This window comes from Carex rostrata, chromosome 26 (genome assembly GCF_964058835.1).
Source record: "Carex rostrata chromosome 26, lpCarRost1.2, whole genome shotgun sequence".
NCBI classification, from domain to species: Eukaryota; Viridiplantae; Streptophyta; class Magnoliopsida; order Poales; family Cyperaceae; genus Carex; species Carex rostrata.
The window spans coordinates 1,485,364-1,502,286 of record NC_135943.1 but is presented as its reverse complement, the minus strand read 5'-3'; the positions used below and the strand labels follow the sequence as shown (position 1 = coordinate 1,502,286).

Here is a 16,923-nt window from a genome sequence, read left to right as displayed (position 1 = left end):
GTCAAAACGTGAACTTCACAATTTATTAACTATTTTTTTGGCATTTTCCAGAATTTTTTAATGTTTTTAATTATTTCAAAGAATTTAAACATATTTTACCAAAAATAAAAAAAATCAACTAAGAACGTTTCGGTACCCCTAAACACAGTATATTATTCCGTGGCTTGTTAGTACAACTGTTGTGCTCGAAATTAGTATTATGTAACACGATACACAACACTTGTAATTATATAGACATGTCGCCAAAACACTTGTACCAAATTAATACGCCTTGGTACCACACTAGGTGCCAATTCAAGTTCCTGTACCAGGGTGCGGTTGCCTGGTACTTACCTGGGAACCAATATTGCTTTCGTTCAAAGATTTCATCTGGAAGATATTTGTCAGCACTTCGTAATATCATCAGGAGAAGGTGTCCAAGTAACCATTTTATGCATCTTGACACCATATTTTTATAAGTTATTTTTATAATTTTAAAATCCAAACAGATGATCCGAACCGTTCAATATGATCTCCACATTAAAATGTGCTTAGGGACCAAATTTTATATTTTTTGAAATTTTTTAGTATTTATTAAAATGTGTACAAAATTGTTATTTTCAGACAATTTTAGACCATTGAAAAATAACAATTTAAAAAAATTCTAAATAAATAGTAATAAATTAAAAAAAATGTAAAATTTCGTCTCCAAGTACATTTTAATATGGACATCATGTTGAACGGTTCAGATCGACTATTTGAATTTAAAAAATATAGTGTCAAGACGTGTCATCATAAAATGGTGTAATTGGATTCCTATAGAGATATATATCGTATAAACAGAACAACAAGATTATATTGAAAAACGGTATTAGCAATATTATGCACAAGACGTAGCATAAAAATTTTCGATACTTATTATTTCAAGAAATAGGGATCTAAATTAAGAATAAAATATATATTTCTTTTCATTAAATACTTTCACGATGGGTCTGAATATTTAGTTCCCAAAAAGAAAATAAAAAAAAGTTGGTAACACAATCTCTTGTTGTAAAATTCTGTGGGAACCAAAAACACCTAGAAAGTCTGCATTGTCAAGGTCCTAAATGTTCTGGTTAATTTGGTTTTATGCAGAACTAATTTTAATTAAAATGACTTGATTATTTAATTTCTCAACAACAACAGACAACATATAATTCGAAATGAATTCGATGTTTTGAGGAATAATTTTTTTAGAAACTGATTAAATTTATTAAATTGTCATTTTCTGGAGCTCATATACTTCTCTCCTTTGGATAATTGAACGTGACAGTATTCACATCTCCTGGTCTCCACAAAATCGATACTCATCTCCCGTCGTAAGCAAGAATTTTTTTTAGGTCGGTTCTTAATATTCCTTTTCTCTTTTAAGACTACTTTTTACTTGGTGTGATAATGCGCGGCTAACGGTTTTAAGAGATCCTCTGTTCATATAATAATGTGGTTAATGATGTATATCACTAAATATTCTCCACATTGTACAATAAGCCACTAAGCTCCTAGACATATTCATGACAAATGAATTATTTGGATTTGGATTGGCGGGGTCAAAGTTTCGTGATTCGGGAATGATTTGGTCTCATAAAAAAGAAAAAAAAAATTTCTTTTTTTTTAATAAAACAAAAAAATAAAAAAAAATTCACGTTTTTCTTTCACATTTTATTTGCGAATAATTCGTAAACCACATTCTATTTGCATTTTATTCTTGAATAATTCGGTGTTCGGTTCCAAAACACCTTAAAACATTTAAACATGAGTTAATGTCACTATTCGGCCCAGATAGAAAAGAGCACACCTTTGGATACTTTTCACGTGCCACATAAAATCTATGATTATCTGTCAGAAAATATACTTAGGACCTAAGTAGTCAGTTTATTTATTTATTTTTTTTTTATTTGAACGAAGTAGTCGGTTAGGTCTTTGGGTGGAAATTTCTGAGTAGCGTCATGATTACTATGGGATCGTGACTCAATGCCATGAACCGTTAAAGGCGTTGAAGCACCAAGAGCAAGCTACTCAGCATTTATTTAGAATTTTTATTCTTAACTTTTAACATGGAATTTATCCGACGTGGTACTCCTGGAGCAAGCAACTTCTTGTTGCGTCATGTATTAGTCCTCCGTCCCATAGAAGCTCCCTGGGAGTGGGGACTACCACATTCCTTAATTTAACCGTTCAGTCTCTTCTTCTCTACTCTTCAGTCATATCTCCTCTCCTCTTCTCTACCCTCAGTTATTTTAACAGACAACCAATGTCGAGAAAAGGTGGCGGCGGTGGTCGTCGTGGTGGTCGCGGAGGCTATGAAGGCTTCTCGAGAGAATCTCACCCCCCTCCTCCTACGTACGGTCGTGGCAGAGGCCGGGAGGGCAGTCAAAGGGGCCGAGGTGGTTTCGTACCTCCTCCGGCTGCGCGTTTTACACAGGCGCCTTCTAATATTGCATCTTCAGGGTCAGCTGAATCAAGCCTCAGCAGAGAGGCTGAGCGCCTGAGTCTGTCTGACACAAAACCAGTGGTTGTGTCACCGGGGTCTTCCTCGGCAATTGTTCCGGCTTCGGTTGATTTGCCGCCTCAATCTAGCAAATTCAATGGGTTCCCGGCTAGACCGGGATTTGGAAGAGCTGGGAGAAGGTGCATCGTCAGGGCAAATCACTTTCTTGTAGATATCACTGACAAGGATCTTTGTCACTATGATGTAAGATCATTTAATTATCTTTTTGATGTTCTTTGTTTCTGTCATTAAATAGTTTTTTTTTTCCTGTTTGTTGCTAACGGCTGCTGATATTAACAGCACTAATTCTTTATTAGGACAATACATTCAAATATTTTAATAGTCTAGACAAATTTGTCCTTCATTAGTTATTTTCTTTTCAAAATAAATCTGTTACGTTTATTAATGCCTACCTATATTTCCTTGTTTGTTTACTTCTTTTTATGAAAATTAAAATAGTAGGTATATTAATTATCATATATATGGTAGGGTCTTATAGCAAAATTAAAATAATTAAACAGTAAATTCATTAATTAGACAAAGTTCATGTCTTGTATCTCTGAGCTTCTAATCTCTTTTTCTCCACAAAAATAATTGTTTTGATTCTTCAATTAACACCATTATTGAATTACTGAACTTCAATCCCCTACAAGCATGTTTTCTTTTTTCTCAAAGGCGGAGCAAAACATTTAAACTATGAGAGTTAGATATGAACAACAATCAATTATATAAAATTTTTATACTATGAATGAGAATTGATTTTACAGTACCCATAAAATTTGAAATTATATAAAAAAATCATATATAAATATAAAAAATTAAAAATAAATGGGTTCACTTGACCCGTATTTGGTTGCACTCAATCTTGTTATGCTTGTTTTTCATCTGTTTGAATTAAATAATAACAAAACAAAATATAATCTATTCCTTTCAATTTTATTTAGATAGGCATATAGATTTAAAAGTATATAACTAGAAGAATAATTAAAAGAGCCCGAGTAATATAGTTGTGTTATTGTGAATCAATAAAAATACATGTACCAAATTATTTGTTGAATTTATTGAAAAGAATAATGAGCAATTTATCATGTCACTCAATGCTTGAATTTTTTTTTCTCTCCTCTTTTAAAAGGTTTATAAAACAAGAAAAAAAGATCCAGTAATTATAGAAACTAATTAGTAATATTTGAAGATATGTCGATAGCCATAGTGATATTTATGAGGGGACAAAATTGTCAATTCCACTAAATATTTGAAGATGTTGTGTTAATAAAATAAAATGTGGTGTTAATATTGTGTTATTTATGAGGGGACAAAATTGTCAATTCCACTAAAATATTTGAAGATGTTGTGTTAATAAAATAAAATGTGGTGTTAATATCGTGATATTTATGAGGGGACAAAATTGTCAATTCCACTAAAATATTTGAAGATGTTGTGTTAATAAAATAAAATGTGGTGTTAATATCACTACCCTTTGCTAATTTCTTAAGGTTGCGTTTGAATCAACCAAGAATAGAGCTAATATTGGGTTAGCTCCACTATTCTCAATTCTTGTTGATCTAAACATAAATTAGCAATTTGGGTTAGCTCAGGAATAGCTCTATTCTACTAACCCATAGAAATGGTGGGTTAGCAAAAATAGAGCTTGTGGGGTTAGTGATATTAATAAAATATTTGATTCATCTCAATTAGAGTTAGTTTAAATATTAAATTAAATATAATATTATTTTAAAATGTAGATTAGTATTAAATAAATATAATATTAAATTAGATTAATATTAAATAAAATGTAAGATTAAATGTAATATAATATTAGTTTAAATGTTAAATGCAATATAATATTAATTTAAATATTAAATTAGTATTAAATAACTATAATATAAAATTAGATTAATATTAAATAAAATATTATATTAAATATAATATAATAATAATTTAAATATTTAATGTAATAAAATATTAGTTTAAATATTAGATTAGTATTAAATGAATATAATATCTGATAAGATTAGATTATTATTAAATAAAATATTATAAAATATAATATAATATTAGTTTAAATATTAAATGTAATATAATATTACTTTAAATATTAGATTAGTATTAAATAAAATATAAAATATAATATTACTTTAAATATTAAATGTAATACAATATTACTTTAAATTTTAGTTTATTATTGAATAAAATATTAGATTAAATATAATATAATATTAATTTAAATGTTAAATGTAATATAATATTAGTTCAAATATTAGATTAGTATTAAATAAAATATTAAATTAGCATTAAATAAATATAATATCATATTTAAATAGATTAGTATTAAATAAAATATTCGATTAGTATTAAAAAATATTAGTTTAAATGTAATATAATATTTGTCTAAATATTAAATGAAATAACATATTAGTTTAGATATTAAATGTAATATAATATTAGTTTAAATATTAGATTAAGTTAATCACTATTTTATTTATTCTCCATTGCTATTCCAAATATACAATCCAAATGACATTTTACTAACCTGAATAGTCCAAAGTTAGCGCTATTCTCAAACCATTCGGGTTAGCACTATTTTCAACCACTAACTCAAAAATCGCTATTCTTCCACTAATCCTTGCTCGATCCAAGGAATGAACTCTGCTGCTTTTCCGAATCTAACTGTTTAAATTTGTTGAGATTCGTGCATATAAAATTTTGAACGGTTAGATTCGGAAAAGCAGCAGATTCATATCCTCGATCCAAACGTACCCTAAGGAATGTACTCGTTTTTGGAAATCTTGATATAGTTTTTTTTTTTTAAAGTAACAGTTGTGCTTTTTCTCCTTGTTGATTGTTTTCAGTGTTATTTATTGTATAGCCTTTGGGGGCCCATTGAGAGACTTCCCATTTCGTGGGAATTGGCGAAATTTCCACGGCCCATTTTCCATTTGGGTGATTTTCCTGTAGTGCGGTAGGGTTTATCTTTTCTAGTAGGTGGGGTAGGGTTTGTCTTGTCTTGTATAGTTATGTAGCGTTGTTAGTGCCTGATTTTTGTATGATTTTAGATTGAAAATTGAACCAAGTATATTGATATTGCCAACTGCACCAAATGGAGGAAGGTATTCACAACTGACCCTCTATCAATTAACACCAAAGCGGGGTGTATATTGCTGAAATTTGATTTGCATGTGCATTGCAATATTTCTGTTACATTATGAAAATTTTATAAGTTCAAGGTTCTAATTATAACCGAACTAACTATTTACCAAAACATTGTTGATTTCAATTTTTTTTTTTTTTTTGTAGGTGACGATTGTTCCACAAACAACATCACGAAACTTAAATCGCGCAATAATAGCCGAGCTGATGAAGATATACCAGCACTCTGATTTGGGTGGTCGAACACCTGTTTATGATGGCCGTAAGAGTCTGTACACTGCAGGCCAATTGCCATTCACTTCAAAAACATTTGATATCAAGTTGCCAGAGATAGATGGAAGGGCCAATGGGTTTGTGCTTTATTAATTAAATTAGAATTATTTTTTATTTAGTAGTCACTTGCTGTTTCTTTTATTTCTTGTCTTGATGTGTGCGACTTCTCAAAATGAAGGCGTGAAAAAAAATTCGGAGTCACAATTAAATTCGCAGCCAAGGCGGACTTGCATCATCTCCAACAGTTTCTGCAAAGGAGGCAATTTGATTCACCTCAAGAAACTATTCATGCATTAGACGTGGTTTTGAGGGAATCCCCTTGCACCAGGTATACAACTCTTGTTGATTTATTTTTTTTTCTTTACTTTCATCCTTGTATATTTTGTTGCAATATAAGAATGACATTCGCCTTCTTAATACGATCTAGGTATACAACTTTTGGAAGGTCTTTTTTCTCTCCTCTATTTAGTAGTATTGGTGAAAATCCCGACCTTGGAGGTGGAGTTGAGTATTGGCGTGGATTCTACCAGAGTCTACGTCCTACTCAAATGGGACTGTCTCTAAACATCGGTACAGTATCATTTATATATCTTTCTTTATTTTTCAAATTAGGATTTAGTAGGGAACTCATATTCTTTGTATCTGACCAGATATTGCTGCAACATCATTTTATAAGGGGGAATATCTTCTGAACTTTGTGGCTGAGTATTTGAATATTCGGGATTTTTCAAGACCTTTCAGAGTCAATGACATAAACAAAGTAATTAAGTTTTCCTTTGCTTCTTACACTTCTACTCTGTTCTATTCTTGGTACTAACTTTTACAACATTTGATAGCTTAAGAAGGTCCTCAAAGGTGTCAGAGTGGAGACCACTCATAATCCAGATCTTCAAATCAAATATAAGATTAACGGAATATCATCTGTTCCAATAGATAATATAACGTATCTTTCTTTTTTCCTTCCCTCCCTCTGTTATCTCTCTGTGTATATGTTGGATTGTGATGATGTGAAGTTGATTGTACAAATTTTTTATTTTCTTAGGTTTCCAGATGAGAATGGGGCTAGCTTATCTATTGTACAGTACTTCCAGAACAAATATGGTCTTAACCTCAGGTATACCAATTTGCCATGTCTTATGGCAGGTAGTGATAGCAGGCCTAAGTACTTACCAATGGAGGTTTGTTTCTCTGTTTTCTTCTTATAACCTTTGTTTTAGAAGTAAGCATTGTGCAAATTTGGCTTGGTATTGATGCATGTTATCCTTTTGTAGGTTTGTCAGATAATCCCAGGTCAGAGATATGTTAAAAAGCTAAATGAAAGACAAGTAACCAACATATTGAGAGCTACTTGTAAAAGACCGCATGAACGTGAAGCAAGTATTTTACAGGTGTGTTCATTTTTCATTCTTCACTCTTTTTATTTTTATTTTTATTTTTTATTAACTGGGTAAGCTTCTGTTCATTTATGCCTCCTTATTTCATTTGATATTTGCAGGTGGTTAATGGGAATAATTACAACAGTGATAATTTTGTAAGGGAGTTTGGAATGAAAATTTATAATCAAATGGTTTCCATTGATGCCAGAGTACTCCCCCCTCCAACGGTACTGATAAACAAATGCAATATGAATATGCCTAAATTTATATGAACATACTATCTATATTCTTAATTTTTTTAAATTATTTTCATTTTTCTTGATTAATGTAGTTAAAATATCATGACTCTGGAGAACAAAATTCATGTCAGCCATCTTTTGGACAGTGGAACATGATGAGGATGGTACTTATTTTTTTTTTTTCTTAATTCATTTTTAGTTACCTTAAAAGGATTATTTGTGAGGAGGCTGGCTCTTAACAATTTCTTCATCTAGAATTAAAATATGTGCATTGTGGAAAGGGACTAGAGTTTGCTGGTGATATTTTTATTACTACTGCTTGATATGTATTTCATTTGTCTGATTCATTTGTGTGCAGAAAATGGTGAATGGTGGCACTGTTGAAAATTGGACATGCTTGAACTTTTCTCAAACATTCCAAAGAGAAGTTATTAAGTTTTGTAATGATTTAGTAGCAGTGTGCAACCGCAGAGGAATGGTATGTGTACTGCTGTATTTGTTTTTACTCATGAAAATCTTATAGTTTTACTCTTTGGTTCCTTACTATTTTCTTTACTTTAAAGGTTTTTAATACAAGACCCTGCATTGATATAATTGCTGGTGACCAAGGAAATTTGGAAGCTGACTTGAGAAATCTTCACCAACGTGCCTTGACTCGCGTGCCAAATGGACGACTAGATTTAGTAATTATTATTTTGCCTGGAAACCGTTGTCCTTATTATGGTAATTAGTATTATTCGAATAAACTTGGGCTTTATACAAGTGTTGTAGTTTAAATCTAGTATAAAATGTCTTTATTTTTTGATTCAATGACAGGTACGATAAAGAAAATTTTTGAGACTGAACTTGGCATCGTATCCCAATGTTGTGCATCAAATAACGTTTCTAGGTATAACGAGCAGTACCTGGGTAATCTTTCTCTATCGATCAACGTTAAGGTATGTTATATTTATGATTCCATCTGTTTTTTTTGTATTTTAATCTTTAACAGAGCTACGGTACTACTGAACAAGATTTGTAACCAGTTTAGACCTGCCTTGTCAAAAGTTTTAGTTCTGATTTTGCCTTCTTTGTAACTCATATGATAGTTTGTTCAAATAGTATTGTTACAATGTGCTTTTGTTAGGTTGGAGGCCGAAACACAGTCCTAGAAGATGCACTGAGCATGTCTAAGACGATTCCGAACTTGACCGATAGGCCCACCATTATTTTTGGTGCAGATGTGACACATCCAGCTCCTGGGGAGTACTCATCTCCTTCAATTGCTGCAGTTTGAATCTTTTCTCTATTTTCATGACAATTTCTTGTCAAGTTAATTCCAATTAAAATACATTATTATACTCAACTACTTACATTTGTTGTAATGTGCATAGGTGGTTGCATCAATGGATTGGCCTGAGGCCACAAAATATCGATGCGTTGTCTCGGCACAAACTCACAGGGAGGAAATAATTGAGGATTTGTACTCAAAAAAGGGAGAGGTTCATGGTGGAATGATCAGGCAAGTTTGCCAAACTTACATTTACAGTGTTGCATTTTTTCTATCTCATCATAAGTAGGGTTCATAATTGATATGCTTATATATCTTTCTGGTTTGTAGAGAGCTCTTGATTGCCTTCTACAAGTCTAATGCTAAGAGGAAGCCTGAGCGAATCATCTTCTACAGGTTTGTTTTGTAAAATGCATTACAAAAATTTTATGTTCCAATTACACTTTTCCTTCCCTCTTTTGGTGAAAATACATCTTTATTTTTTGTTCCAAAATTTGCAGGGATGGTGTCGGTGAAGGACAATTTAGTCATGTCCTATTACATGAAATGCATAAAATCCGGGAGGTTGGCATTCCATCATTACTGTAGTTTCCTCTAATTAATTTACTAGATTAACCATGGATGGTGCTTGATTTTTTTTTATATTTAATGTATTGTAGGCATGTGCCTCTATTCAAGAGGGATATCTTCCTCGTGTTACTTTTGTTGTTGTCCAGAAACGGCATCACACCCGTCTTTTTGGTGAGCATGGAAATCGTAATGCAACTGACAGAAGTGGAAACATACTTCCAGGTATGACATCTTGGCTTGATTTTTATTTTAAGAACATAATCTCACGTCCAACTATATCTTTCAGGTACTGTTGTAGATACGAAGATTTGTCATCCAACAGAATTTGATTTCTATCTATGCAGCCATGCTGGTATACAGGTATTTTTTTCGATTTCCAAATGTTATTTTGTATATTTCTGAATCTTTTATTTATGTTAGTTATTATTTTTTTTTTTTGTCTTTTGGATCAGACATAAATCTTTTATTTTGTATTTATCATAGGGAACTAGTCGACCCACGCATTATCATGTTTTGTATGATGAAAATAAATTTACTGCCGATGGTCTGCAAACATTAACATACAACCTATGCTACACGTAAGTAATATTTGTAAAATGAATGTTGTTCTGTAATTGGATTTTTCATATTATTAGTTATGTCCATGTTTTAATTATTTTTGTATTTTTTTTCAACTTTATATTGTAGCTATGCTCGATGCACCCGCTCTGTTTCAATTGGTACGCGTATTTACATTATTTCTCCAATATAACTCCCATTGAATTAAGAATTAAGTCCAAATTAGTATGATCAGCAAGTGTCTCATACCTCAGTTTCACTACTTGCTCATAACCATTTACCAGCAAAAATAAAAAAAAAGGAAAATTGACAAAACAGTAAAGCATACCAGCATGAGCACACGTCTTCTGATCACCTCCATTTAAACCACGCCACACATCCATTGAAGAGAGTCGGATGGAGAGGAAGAGCCCATGGGAGGGTATTTTAGTCATTAATTATTTGGAATGGAAAAATTAAAAATTAACTAAGTTTAGAGTGACATTAGGATGATTTCTAATTTCAGGGTGACATTTTTCAAATTTTAAGATTTTGGAGTGACAAATAACCAATTTTCTCTTTTTTTTAATCTATTCATTTACAGTCATATTGTTGTATGATTAAATATTTCAATATTTTGTAGTGCCGCCTGCGTATTATGCACATCTAGCTGCTTTTCGTGCCCGTGACTACATGGAGGCCGATCAGTCTGATGCATCAACTTCAATTGGAGACAGATCTCGTGAAAATCCAGGGGCAATACGAATGCTTCCTGAGATCCATGAAAATGTGAAGAATGTGATGTTCTATTGCTAACTTGTAGGTTCTTAATACTAATATCATGTCATGTTTATAATTTTTGGTTTGCTGGACATAGTGTATGATTAGCTTTCTCTTGGTATATAGGAACATTTTGTATTTTTTTAATGTTTTTGTTTGGCTTATGTGTGAATATATGTGGTAGTATACATGGAACTCCCTGCTTAGCTTTCTTGGATATCAATTTCTTATTTCCTACATTGAACTACTTTCTGTTTGTATGACATGTATGATAATTTATTAGAATTTATAACTAATATATGGATGTGGATAAACCTCTATTATTGAAAAAAAGAGGAATTGGTCTTTGGAAAAACTAATATATGGATGTGCCCAATTGAAGGTCACAAATTAATTAGTTACTAATTGTTGTCTTTGGATAATGAAAAATGTTTACCAATTACATAAATGGTCTTCAAAAAATAATATTTGTATCATATTCATATTACATTATTTCTTTAACAACACATTATTTATTGAATATTGTTAATAAATTTTACAAAATATTTCTTGTCATATATCATTTTTATTATGATGAGGGATGCAATTAAACCATTATAATTATAATGACACATTGACACCATATGTTTATAAGTTATTTTCGTCATTTAAAAATTCAAACAGTTGATCCGAATCATTCAACATGATCTCCATATTAAATTGTGTTGGAGACCAAATTTTACATTTTTTTTTAAAATGGTTTATTATATTTTTAGAATTTTTGAAAATCATTGTTTTCATTAGTGCATAAATGTCTGAGAACAACAATTTTGTGCACATCTTAATAAATACTTAAAAAAAATCCAAAAATAAAATAAAATTTGGTCTCCAAGCACATTTTGATATGGAGATCATGTTGAACGGTTTAGATTGACTATTTGAACTTTGAAAACACAAATAATTTGTAATTTGTAAACATAAAGTGTGTCAAGATGTGCTACCATAAAATGATATAATTGGATCTCTCTTTTATTATTAAACAACGATTTTCAAATTATGTGTATTATATACAAAACAAGTTTGTCGATTTTTTTTCGGAATCATAAAATTATCACTGGATCTGGAAGGATTTGAAATGTGTTTGTTAAAATTTCAAACAAATTATAGAAGAGGGTTCTAATGACACTATTTTTGTATTTTTCATCATACACTTTCTAATATTATAATAACAGTTTTTAAAATTTATATGTTAAAATAAAACCGTTAGATTTGATTTTATATTATTACATGTGTATAAAAAATTATTACATTTTGGTTTTATTTTTTATTTAAATCAATAAGTTGTAAAAAAATCAACATTTAAAATTTATCTATATTAATTTATTTTTACAAGCTCTTAATACCGATGAAAACAAATTAAATTAATTGTACATAGAGAAAATAATATAAATCAAATCAAATCTAATCATTTTATTTTGATATTTAAATTTTGAAATATAAATTTTAAATTATTAACGTTTCAAAAATAAACTTATAATAAAGACAAAATATGGAAGCATTTTATATTTGTATCCTTTTTCATTATAGAAACAATATGGAAGGGAAAAAAAGAAAAAAGAAAAAAAGGATTGTCTCGTCCTCAAAGAGAGCGTGGAGGATCACCTTTGTATGCTTTACTTGGTATATATGCGACCGAGAGAAAATTGTAAAAGAAAATAATAATAAAGAAGCGAAATGAATTGCCATGTAGCTAATTCTGAATAGAAAAATTAACAAATATTATTTGTAGTACTTTATTTTTCTTGGAGATCAATATTATTTGTAGTACTGGTCACGCGAAGTATGAAAAAAAGGAATGAATATTCGATCGGTGGGCACCCAACATTTCATGGTGATAACTAGGGCTAATTTTGTTTTTCTGTAGCATTTTAAAGAAATAAATTTAAACGTATGACATTCCTTTGAAAATTTTTAAAACATAATATGGTTGTTATGAACCGCAGTTATCTAGCGAGAGACGTTACGGTTTTATAGCTGCCCGGTAAAAGTGAAAAAAGAATGAAGTAAATACAGTGTGTGTGCAACTATGGGTGTAAATGGATACGGATAATCCGTTCCGTATTCGTTTCTGTATCCAGAGGCTATTTGAATCCGGATTAAACATATACAGATAATTGCGGATACTGATACATATATTTTTTTTACATATGGTGAAATAATGATGGATATGAATACGGATAATTTTATGAAAGTGTAAACGGAGCGGATATCTAGATTTATCCGCGTCTGAAATTGCTCTCAACCGGCTTTGACTTTACTGCTTCGAATAGAAGTTGCTATGTTATTATCTCATATTTATTTTAGTCTTGGTTATGGGATAAATGATAATATGATCTGATTTCTAATTTAATCTATTTTTTGCTGATGATGGTGCTACAATAGCGCTATTTTATTTTATTTTTATCTCCATTTCTTCACTCTTCATTCTTTTCCATTCAATAACAAGACATTTTTTTTAGCCTGTGATTGTAGTTTGCTTTTAGCCTCTGTTAAATTGATTTTAGCTCTTGTTTCAAGACAACAACAAGACATTCTTTTGTCTTTTATATTATATTTTATTAGTTAATTATAACTTTTTATTTATCATTTTTTTTTATCTTAAAGTGAATAACTCAATTATCTGACAATTATTTGTTTTGTATCTGTATTCGTAGATTATTCGCTTCATATCCATATCCGTTTAAGGCATATTTGATTTTAAATTTTGATATCCATTTACTATCCGTATTTGCTCATTAAAATACGGATACGGATATAATATTAGCATTATTCGCTCCGAATCAGCTCTGTTTTCATCCCTATGTACAACGAATTAGGATCCGCTGAACAAGCAGATGCTTCTGGGCCTCTAAAAAAATAATCTTATTAATTTTTCTCTAAGAAAAAAAGAAGTGAATTTGAATCCCTACCATAAATAGTGACACTAAACCACTTTAGTTAGCGGTCATGCACTGTTTCTTTCACAACAATAATATCATAACTTTAAATTTACTTTTTTGTAAATGCTACATCTAAAAATTCGGTAGCTAGGAACAGGCCCAATAGATTTTCCTTTGCAAAGCCAACACTGTCATATCTTTAGATTAGCAAGAAAAGGGTCAAAAGTGTACATCTTCCCCTACCTAAAACTATTCTGTTTCTAGTCGCTCTATAGTGGCAGAGAATTTCATTAATATTGAAAGTAGAATTCACGGGAGGACAATAAAAGTAAGATTAAATTTGAATTTAAGTTACGAATCTTATGTTCGTTTGTCTTAATTCCTAAATAGATACAGGGGTACTTCTAGATCCAAATAAGAATTACATTTTGGATAAAAAAAAAGAGCGAGTCTATGGTACTATACATATCACGGGTTGGTCCGTGCTACGGCTCAATATTCGAGTTTTCAAAATCCTAATGGTCGATCCGAACCGTTCATCTTGTTCTCCATATTAATATGTGTTTGGAGACCAAATTTTACATTTTTTGAAATTTGTTTACTATTTTTTTAGATATTTAGAAAATCACTTGATCTGAAAATTCTGGACCATCCAAAAACAGTGATTTTCAATAAATCTAAAAAAATAGTAAAAAAATTTCAAAAAATGTAAAATTTGGTCTCCAAACACATATTAATATGGAGAATAAGATGAACGGTTCGGATCGACCGTTAGGATTTTGAAAAGTCAAATATTGAGCCATAGCACGGACCAAATCGTAATATGCATAGTACCATAGACTCACTCAAAAAAAATATCAAAAGAGGTGGTCTCAACTCTCAACCCTCGTTAAGAAATTGATGTTTAAAAGGATTTAAATAACTAAGAAAGTTAAAAAGAAAATTGTTTTTATCTTAATGGAGAGCTGATTTACCTTGATTTTATTTTTTTTACAATAAATATTTGACTATTAATGTACGAGCTCAAGTAAATTTCTTTTGGTAATAATTTATTGTGAGCGCCCATATATATTTAAATTGAAATATTTTTGCAAATATATTAAAAATGATATTTTCTCCGAGATAGTTTTGGATTTTTATGAAAACATAAACTGATTTTGTTTTATACTTTTTTAAGAGTAGGTCAATTTTCTGTTGCTTACAAGCAAAAATATTATTTTAATCAGACTATGCTAATACTACCATGTTTTCAAATTTTCATTTTCGTTGGTAGCTTCAAAAAATTTGAGAAACAAACGTCGAAGCTTTTTAACAATTAAAGCCATAATATTTCATTTTTTTTGTTTTGACTTTTTTTTACGCAAACATATCAATGAAATTCTTTTTTAAAAAATTATATAGGGTTAGGTTACGGTGCTATGAATTGCAAAAATTATGCACTATTCAGATATTTGATTTTCTACCTATCTAAAAAAATAGTAAATTTAAAAAAAAAATGTAAAATTTGGCCTCCAAACACATATTAATATGAAGAACAAGATGAACAGTTCAGATCGACCGTTAAGATTTTAAAAATTTAAATATGGAGCTGTAGCACCGTAGCCTCTATGCAACCCATAGCAGCTTAGTCTTACCCAATTATATAAAATGTATATGGTAACAGTTGGTTACCACTAACAAAACCTTATAAAGAGAACATGCGGCCCAATCTTTCTTGTTAAAAGTTTCCTCAACGATCTTTTCTCATGTGATGATTCAGCTATTCTGATGTAAAAAAGAAGATCCGTAACGTCTCAGGTATCTTACTCAAGCAAATTAAAACGGACGGCCAGATTAATTACAGTCAGATCAAACTTAATTCAGTGTTTATAGAGACTATAGGAATCTATTTCAAGATTTGTGCCAGGTAAAAATAACTGTTCGATCGTAATTGTGGGATCCGACTCTGCTGCTCTCCAAATAGGAGAGTAGGACCCTGTTATTCTAAATCAGACCATTAAATTTTTTTATGCACAGATCTCAATACAAATGAACGGTTCAGTTTAGAATAACAAGGTTCTGCTCTCCTATTTGGAGAGCAGCAAAGTTGGTTTCGTAATTGTGATGGTCTATTATTTTTTTTATAAAGAGGGAGAAATTTCACAGAACTTCAAGGCAAGAAACAACATGGGACCCGATCTGACCTGTGCAGAGGTTCTTCGGATCCCCTATTTTTTGCGCTGATTTATGTGAAACTTCTGTATTTAAGCGCGTATTCAATTAATAATATATGTGCGCTCCACCAATAGTTACGCATCATGTTTGGTTGTGGCATAAAGAGTAGAATAAGAAATTTAGGTCTCATTATTTCATCAAACGTGTCTTAATTGAGTTGGACTAAGATTACATAAGTCAATTTTTAGGCCGACTTAAATTAAACCACCTCACATAGTGGTTTAATTTTTATTCCACCTCGTGATCTAACTTGAATGATTATAATAATATTTTATTTGTATATAATAGGTATATATTATTATTAATAATAATTATTAGTATATAATTATATAATTAATATCTTATATTGTTAATATATTAAATAATTATTATAATAATATTATGTAATTAATATCCTTTTATTAATAATAATTATTAATAAATAATTATATAATTATTATGTTATATTTTTAATATATTAAATAATTATTATATAATATTGTAATACAATATAATTGTTATTAATATATTAATATTGTGTAATTAGTATCTTATTAACGATATATAACTATATAATTAATATGTTATATTGTTAATATATTAAATAATTATTATCATAATATTATAATATTTTATAGTTATTATTAATATATTAATTTTATATAATTAGTATCTTTATTAATCATTATTATTAATATATAATTATATAATTAATATCCTATATTGTTAATATATTAAGTAATTATTATAATAATATTATAATATTTTATAGTTATTATTAATATATTAATATTATATAATTAGTATCTTATTATTAATATATAATTATATAATTAATATCCTATATTGTTAATATATTAAATAGCTATTATAATAATATTATATAATTAATATTTTCTTATTCATAATTATTATTAATATGTAATTATATAATTAATATGTTATATTGTTAATATATTAAATAATTATTATAATAATATTTCAATATATTATAGTTGTTATTAATATATTAATATTATATAATTAGTATCTTATTATTAATAATTAATATTGTTAATATAGTAAATCATTATTATAATATTATTATAATATATTATAGTTGTTATTGATATAT

At 29.4% G+C, this 16,923-nt stretch overlaps 1 protein-coding gene across 2 annotated transcripts; it reads left to right on the top strand.

The window, feature by feature from the left end:
* The first annotated feature begins 2,237 nt into the window (after window positions 1-2,237).
* LOC144544259 (protein argonaute MEL1-like) lies at window positions 2,238-10,887 on the top strand. Of its 2 annotated transcripts, none has more exons than XM_078292711.1 (22): window positions 2,238-2,710; window positions 5,801-6,003; window positions 6,105-6,254; window positions 6,354-6,496; window positions 6,577-6,686; window positions 6,763-6,869; window positions 6,969-7,104; window positions 7,198-7,314; window positions 7,422-7,529; window positions 7,634-7,705; window positions 7,900-8,019; window positions 8,105-8,264; window positions 8,358-8,479; window positions 8,668-8,811; window positions 8,915-9,042; window positions 9,142-9,207; window positions 9,312-9,375; window positions 9,471-9,603; window positions 9,668-9,741; window positions 9,865-9,959; window positions 10,069-10,100; window positions 10,562-10,887. In XM_078292711.1, exons 1-22 carry the CDS (start codon window positions 2,270-2,272, stop codon window positions 10,732-10,734), a joined length of 2,898 nt encoding a protein of 965 aa, XP_078148837.1. In that variant the 5' UTR covers window positions 2,238-2,269; the 3' UTR covers window positions 10,735-10,887. The 2 variants fall into 2 exon arrangements, with proteins under 2 accessions (XP_078148837.1, XP_078148836.1); XM_078292710.1 differs by having other exon boundaries at window positions 8,915-9,046; window positions 9,146-9,207.
* The last annotated feature ends 6,036 nt before the right edge of the window (window positions 10,888-16,923 follow it).

Excerpts from the sequence above, each read along its gene's own strand:
- LOC144544259 (XM_078292711.1), top strand. The coding sequence starts at position 2,270 with ATGTCGAGAAAAGGTGGCGGCGGTGGTCGTCGTGGTGGTCGCGGAGGC. Across the intron at positions 6,004-6,104 it reads ATAGATGGAAGGGCCAATGG|GCGTGAAAAAAAATTCGGAG; the intron begins GTTTGTGCTTTA and ends CTCAAAATGAAG. Across the intron at positions 8,265-8,357 it reads AAACCGTTGTCCTTATTATG|GTACGATAAAGAAAATTTTT; the intron begins GTAATTAGTATT and ends ATTCAATGACAG.